Here is a 7,895-nt window from a genome sequence, read left to right on the forward strand (position 1 = left end):
TAACATGGTCTTGGTCTTTTACAAACTTGGTTGATGATTGATTGTAATTTTAGCCGTACACAGTTTAAACTCTTGCGGGCCAGGAGTAATTATTTTGATGTAATTTTTTTTTGGTGTGGCTGCACTTGAACAAAGTGTTTGCTCAAACTGCCTACGTACTTGCAAAGCTACCAAGATGACAACTTGCAAGATCAAGCCAACGTAGTTCAAGAGAGGGATTTTTTTTGTTTGGAGGTGTGGCTGCACTTGAGCTACATGTTCACCCAAGTTGCCTACGTACTTGTGAAGCACAAAATGTATTTCACAAGATCAAGCCGACGTAGTTCATAAAAGATGGAAAGTTTTTTTATTCTTTTTTTTTTTGGAGTTTTTTTTTTTTTTTTGTATGCAGTTTAACCTCTTGCTTAGGAGCTTGGACTTGCAGTTTACGCTCTTGCTTAGGAGCTTGGACTTGCAGTTTACACTCTTGCTTAGGAGCCTTCACTGTTGGGATTTAAGAATAGAAACGCTTCAAAAACTTCCCATTAATTGGGCATACCCGAACGCCGTCTTCATCCACGATTTTGTAAGCACCATTTGTGTAAACCTCATGTACCACGTATGGACCATCCCACTTAGAGGTGAACTTGCCAACTGGCTTGTAAGAGGTGATGATTGGTCTTCGTACTGCAAGGACGAGGTCTCCTACTTGGAAAGAACGAGGGCACACCTTTTTGTTGAATGCGCGTGACAACCTTGCTTGATAGCACTGGAGCTTTTGTTGAGCCTCTAATCTCTTGTCATCGAGAGCTTCCAACTTTGCTAATTGCAATCTGTCATTTTCGTCATCCGTGAGTCCTTCTTGAATAGCGATGCGCAAGGAAGGGATCTGTAGCTCTAATGGCAACACGACCTATACTCCATACACCAACGCATACGGGGTTGCCTGAGTAGGTGTTTTGTATGTGGTATGATATGCCCACAACGCCTCACCAATTCTTTCATGCCAATCTAGCTTCGATTTTGCTACTACTTTTCTCAACAAATTGCAAAGGGTCTTGTTAAAGGCTTCAGCCAAACCATTTGCAGAAGCATTGTACATGGATGACTTGTACTGTTTGAACTTGAATTTTTCTCCCAGACTTGTCATCAAATGATTGAAGAATTGTTTCCCATTGTCAGTTGTGATACGCTGAGGTATGCCGTATCTGTAGATGATTTGGGTTCGAATGAAGTCCACAACATTTTCTTTCTTCACTTCCCATAATGTGATGGCTTCTGCCCATTTTGAGAAGTAGTCAGTGGCAGCGAGTATATACTCGTGTCCATTTGAGGTCTTTGGAGTAAGAGGTCCCACAACATCAAGTCCCCAAGCTTCAAAGGGCCATGAAGAAACAGTGGGGTGCAACGGTTCTGGCGGTTGGTGTATGAAGTTTGCGTAGAACTGACAAGGTTTACATTTTTTCGCGAAGTCCATACAATCCTGCACCATGGTTGGCCAGTAATACCCCATTCTCTTTATGCGATCGGGAAGTTTAGGCCCAGATTGATGAGCGCCACAAATTCCAGAGTGAGCTTCATGCATTGCTTCAACAGCTTCGTCCTTGCTTAGACACCTCAACCATTGGCCTGAGAAAGAACGTTTATAGAGCGTCCCTTTATAGTGAATAAACTTTGGAGCACGTCGACGTATCTTAACCTTGTGTCTAGGATCATCAGGTAATTTTTGGTGGTCCAAGAAATCAATGATAGGTTGACGCCAATCATCTTCATCAGCTGTGTGGACGCATATCATGTTGGTTGTGTCTACATTTTCTTCTCCTTCAAGCAAAGATACTGCCCAACGGTTGCAGACAGGGACTTGCATAGACTCTTCTGCCCCCAGTGCCAAAGTGGCTGCAAGATTAGCAAGCGCATCAGCCAACTTATTGGCACTTCTTGGCACATGACCAACATGAATGTCGTCAAGTTGATTCAGCAGTTGTAATACCTGTTGATGGTAGGGAATCAAGTCTTCCTTTTTTACTTCGTATTCACCAAGGACTTGGTTGACCACCAGCTTTGAGTCTCCATATATGTCCATATCCCTGACACCTATTTCGATTGCCATTTGAAGGCCGAGTATGAGAGCTTGGTATTCCGCCATATTATTTGTGCACAAATGAGTGAGTGTAAAGGCATATGGTATGAGATGATTTTTTGGAGTTACGAATACAACTCCAGCTCCAGCTCCATCTTGCCTTGCAGCACCGTCGAAGTACATTTGCCATGGAGGTCGGACGTCCATATAGAAAATTTCTTCTCCTGGGAGGTCATCTGAAATTTCCCACTCTGCTGGCACTGGATGATCAGCAAAGAAGTCGGCGATAGCTTGACCTTTGACAGCCTTTTGAGGCACGAACACCAAGTCATACTGCTTAAGTAACATTGCCCATTTCGCAAGTCTTCCAGATAAGACTGGTCTTGAGAGTATGTACTTGATTTGATCAGCTTTTGAGACCACATGTATGGTATGTGCCTGCATGTAGTGCCTCAACTTCTGGATGGCGAACACCAAAGCAAGACATATCTTCTCTATGGGCGCGTAATTCAACTCAGCTCCAACCAAGGTACGACTCAAGTAGTAGAGTGCTCTCTCCTTGTGGTCTTCAATTTCTTGAGCACACATTGCCCCCAGTGAGCGTTCTTGTGCTGCAATGTAGAGGACACGTGGCCTTCCTGGAATTGGTGCCCCCAGTACTGGCGCGCTGGCCAAGTACTTCTTGATGGGTTTAGTGATCCGAATAACTTCTTGATGGGTTTAGTGGCCAGAGGCCCATTTATGGGTTTATAAGTAACCTTGGCCCAAATTTAATTCTTTCTGGGTTTAGTGATCCGAATAACTCCTTTTGTAATCCGAATCGACCCACATTTTATTTAATCAGGACAAATTAATTAAATTAAGTTAAAATTTGGTATTAACTCAAAATAATTAATTTATTTTATTTATTCGGCACATTAATAAATTTTCCGTGCCTACAAAACCGTCACTTCAATCAATAGTGAAGATTCCAAATTCACTATTTCCATCGCATGTCAACGGCGGCACATAAACCGTCACTTCAATCAATAGTGAAGATTCCAAATTCACTATTTCCATCAAATGTCAACGGCGGCACATAAACCGTCACTTCAATTAATAGTGAAGATTCCAAATTCACTATTTCCATCAAATGTCAACGGCGGCACATAAACCGTCACTTCAGTTAAATAGTGAAAATTCCAAATTCACTACCAGCAGGGGGCTTCCTCGCGGAACCCACTCATTCCAAAAACAGTGATAGTGAAAATCCAAATTCACTGTATCCACGGCGGCATCATGAGTTCGCTACTTTCAAGACAAGCCCTTTTGACGCGGCTATTCTCATTCAAGTTCAACGGCGGCATCACGAGTTTGCTACGTTCAAACGAGCCCATTTGACGCGGCTATTCCCTTGATCCATTAATCGACTGTACCGTGGCTGGCGAGCCTTTGTCCGCAACCTTTCAAGGACAGATCCCGAAGATGCCTCGGGTACATTTCCTTACCAATGGCTGGCAAGCCTTTGTCCGCAACCTTCCAAGGACAGATCCCGAAGATGCCTCGGGTACATTTGCTTACCATTAGCTGGCGAGCCTTTGTCCGCAAACATTCAAGGACAGATCCCGAAGATGCCTCGGGTACGTTTCCTTACCATTGGCTGGCGATCCTTTGTCCGCAACCTTTCAAGGACAGATCCCAAAGATGCCTCGGGTACATTTCCTTACCATGGCTGGCGAGCCTTTGTCCGCAAACATTCAAGGACAGATCCCGAAGATGCCTCGGGTACATTTCCTTATCATGGCTGGCGAGCCTTTGTCCGCAAACATTCAAGGACAGATCCCGAAGATGCCTCGGGTACATTTTCTTACCATGGCTGGCGAGCCTTTGTCCGCAACCTTTCAAGGACAGATCCCGAAGATGCCTCGGGTACATTTCCTTATCATGGTTGGCGAGCCTTTTTCCGCAACCTTTCAAGGACACATCCCGAAGATGCCTCGGGTACATTTCCTTACCACGGCTGGCGAGCCTTTGTCCGCAAATACTCAAGGACACATCCCGGAGATGCCTCGGGTACATTTCCTTACCATGGCTGGCGAGCCTTTATCCGCAAACGTGCAAGGACATATCCGAAGATGCCTCAGGTATGACTCCTTCCTATGGCTGGCGAGCCTTTGTACGCAGTCTAATGGACTTTAAACGACCCACACGGACAGTCGACAGACTCTAAACAGTTCCCAACGACAGGTCCTTAACTCTTACCCTCGAGTCGCCATGACGTCGCCCTTCCCGACGGCAGGTCCTTGGCCCGAATCCTTCCGAGCCGCCTCGACGTCGCTTGGGTCTCCAGGTTGTAATCTTCGATTGACCTGGGGGCTCTACTTTGAATTTCGCCCTGTCCAAGCCTCAGTCAAATTAGGGGCTCTGTAGATACCCGGTATCTGCTGAGACTCCAACAAACACCCGATGATTATCGGACTACAACATGTTTTGGAATTGCGGCATTTGATCGACAATTTGTGTACAACTTTACGTCGGAAAACTTAAAAAAATTTCGAAAATAAAACATCTCAAAACATTTCAAAAATACCTGGAGTGTTTAATGCACGACGACGGGGTCGCAATGACACTAAATAGAGTCAAAACCGACACCGGACCAAAAACCGACTCAAAAATTCAAATCCCGACTCCAACAATGAGTCAAACCGAGTCAACCACCAAAAACAAAACATTTCAAACCTTCTACCTTAAGTTTTCTCGGATTCGTGTTGGTCAAGTACCAAACATGTGACTACAAAACCTAGGATAGAACAAATCATGATAGCGTTTGTTGTGAAAGTGACAACACAACTCGAAGAACCGCGACGTGGCTCGCGCCTCTTTGAGCAGCCCAAGTGGCCACGTCGCTCAAAACTCACACAACCACTCATTTCTTTATAAATACCCCTCAAATGCCACCCATTTGAGACTTACGCGAGTGTCTGCCCCCTCTTTTCTCCCTTAAAATTCTCGACTCGACTTCTTAAGTCACAACCCGGCGCGTATTTACGACCTACCGATCGTAAACACGAGCCTTACACATTGTTTGGTACCGTCATCGTGCATTAAATCACTTGACCGACCATTTCAACCACTACACCATCACTAACATTAAAACACTCTTTTTACCTACCAAAACGGTTTTAAACCGAGTTTTTTCCGATCAAACGAGTTGTTACACTTACGTCGGTCACTCGCCATAACCAAACATGTAAGTATGAGGGTGTAAAAATCCTCTTTTATTATGTTTTCATTTGTTTCATGACTATAACATGCTAAAACGTGCATAACATGAACCAAAACATGGAATAAATGAGCCAAAACTGATTTTTGGTCTGAGACAGAAGCCCCTTGGCTCGCCGGCTTTCCCGCGCCTAAATGGGGTGTTCAGGTCAGAGATCAACCGTGTTTGTTCTCGTCATTTCCCTTTAATCCAAAACCTTACTACTTGGGATGAGATAGCAGTTGAGTTTGCCAAACAGTATGCTGTGGACATGGGCCACCTACACGCCAAGCCAAATCTGTGGACGTATAGTGGTCTTTTGAAAGCCACGCTCGACGGCGTAAAAATGCTTTCGACCAGATCGTTTTAGATCGGTCGGTTTCGTCTCGGTAAGGGTCTCGAAACGATTAGAGATGTTCGGAGTCGCCACCAAGCATTTATGGGATGCCTGGAACTCGTTCGAAATCCACTTTATACCTCGGTCAAATCGAAGCACAAAGCAGCGTTTGACATAGGTACTAAAGATAAGGAAATCGTCCCTCTTTAGCATCCTATCTCTAGAATGACTCTCGTACGCCCTGGATAAGGTCGTCCACTATCCAAAGTTTCTGAGTAAGAGGTGAAGGTACGTATTGGGAAGCCCTTTAATCAGACACCCAATCCCGCCCGCGTAGTAGCGCCTCACCGATCGATCTTGGTTGGTTGAATGCAAAAGTTGATAAAACGGTTTAAATGCATGAATGCGCATCCAATAATTTAAACTTAACATGTGAGAGATTTCTAAATCGGTTGATTTAATCCAAGTATCAAGTATAAAATGTCGAGTTGGATTAATGATTGATTTGCATCCAAGATGGAAATTAAACATACATTTACCGTATTAGGTTTAGGGTGTATAACATGATCCATTTGTCTTAGTAAGGCATTTTGCAAATACGGTTTTGGATAATCAAATAATCATCTGATCCGTCCTATATCCGGGCTAACCAAAGTCGGGATCATCCTAGACTAATGCTGGAAAGGAACAGGCCCTGTACCAGACGACTATATGAGGCGCGAGCCAGCCGGCGGTGTAAGGGGCCACCCTCTGGTTTTGAAAGTGAGAAATGGAGGGCTTGTTTAGGCGCGGGTTAGCCCACGGTTTATGTGCCGTGTTCTGGCCTTTTAGAAAACGTTATAAAACGTGTTGAAAATGGGTATTTGAACCCGGTTTGATTTAAAGGTGGTCGTTTAGACCGCATTTGTTGATTTGAAGAACTAGACTCGAATAATCATCATTATTTTGATAATATTCGGTGTCGGGTTCGATTTGACAAACTTGACATGAATAGTTTTGAAAATAATTATGGACTAATTGTTTTAAGCCCATTTGAATGTCGTTAGTCGATGCTCATGATCGTACCCGGGTTAAAATCCGGCATGGTATGTAGAACCAAGGATGACTTTGTGTTGGTGACTAATATGTTTGTTTGAAAATGTAAAGAAATGAAATAAAAGGCTTTAAAATACCTTTTAAATGTCATTAACCAAATATTATCACCGAAACACGGATTTAACCGTCATGGTATGAGGAACCAAGGGTGAAAAATGTTTTATGGTTAAAACAAATGAAATGAAATAAAAAGGGTTTGAAAATATTTGAAATGGTGAAAACCGGTTACAAATATGAAAATGGATTAAAGGGAAATGACGAGAACAGACACGGTTGATCTCTGACTTGGACACCCCATTTAGGCGCGGGCAAGCCGGCGAGCCAAGGGGCTTCTGTCTCGGACCAAAAATCAGTTTTGGCTCGTTTATTCCATGTTTTGGTTCATGTTGTGCACGTTTTAGCATGTTATAGTCATGAAACAAATGAAAACATAATAAAAGAGGATTTTTACACCCTCATACTTACATGTTTGGTTATGGCGAGTGACCGGCGTATGTGTAACAACTCGTTTGATCGGAAAAAACTCGGTTTAAAACCGTTTTGGTAGGTAAAAAGAGTGTTTTAATGTTAGTGATGGTGTAGTGGTCGAAATGGTCGGTCAAGTGATTTAATGCACGATGACGGTACCAAACAATGTGTAAGGCTCGTGTTTACGATCGGTAGGTCGTAAATACGCGTCGGGTTGTGACTTAAGAAGTCGAGTCGAGAATTTTAAGGGAGAAAAGAGGGGGCGGACACTCGCGTAAGTCTCAAATGGGTGGCATTTGAGGGGTATTTATAGGGAAATGAGTGGTTGTGTGAGTTTTGAGCGACGTGGCCACTTGGGCTGCTCAAAGAGGCGCGAGCCACATCGCGGTTCTTCGAGTTGTGTTGTCACTTTCACAACAAACGCAATCATGATTTGTTCTATCCTAGGTTTTGTAGTCACATGTTAGGTACTTGACCAACACGAATCCGGGAAAACTTAAGGTAGAAGGTTTGAAATGTTTTGTTTTTGGTGGTCGACTCGGTTTGACTCGTTGTTGGAGTCGGGATTTGAATTTTTGAGTCGGTTTTTGGTCCGGTGTCGGTTCTGACTCTAGTTAGTGTCATTGCGACCCCATCGTCGTGCATTAAACACTCTAGGTATTTTTGATATGTTTTGAGATGTTTTATTTTCGAAA

General features: G+C 43.7%; 1 protein-coding gene across 1 annotated transcript; it reads right to left on the reverse strand.

Annotated features, from left to right (window-relative positions):
* Positions 1 to 493: 493 nt before the first annotated feature.
* LOC141617523 (uncharacterized) lies at positions 494 to 2,647 on the reverse strand. Its single transcript, XM_074434717.1, has 3 exons — positions 1,488 to 2,647; positions 1,013 to 1,187; positions 494 to 892 (listed from the first exon to the last, which is right to left on the reverse strand). Exons 1-3 carry the CDS (start codon positions 2,645 to 2,647, stop codon positions 494 to 496), a joined length of 1,734 nt encoding a protein of 577 aa, XP_074290818.1.
* Positions 2,648 to 7,895: the final 5,248 nt, after the last annotated feature.

This window comes from Silene latifolia, chromosome X (assembly GCF_048544455.1).
Source record: "Silene latifolia isolate original U9 population chromosome X, ASM4854445v1, whole genome shotgun sequence".
In the NCBI taxonomy this organism is placed as follows: Eukaryota; Viridiplantae; Streptophyta; class Magnoliopsida; order Caryophyllales; family Caryophyllaceae; genus Silene; species Silene latifolia.

Coding starts and splice junctions, on each gene's coding strand:
- LOC141617523 (XM_074434717.1), bottom strand. CDS start 2,647: ATGTGTGCTCAAGAAATTGAAGACCACAAGGAGAGAGCACTCTACTAC. Junction 1,188..1,487: donor GATCGCATAAAGAGAATGGG/GTATTACTGGCC, acceptor AATCATCTACAG/ATACGGCATACCTCAGCGTA. Junction 893..1,012: donor TTTGCAATTTGTTGAGAAAA/GTAGTAGCAAAA, acceptor TATGGAGTATAG/GTCGTGTTGCCATTAGAGCT.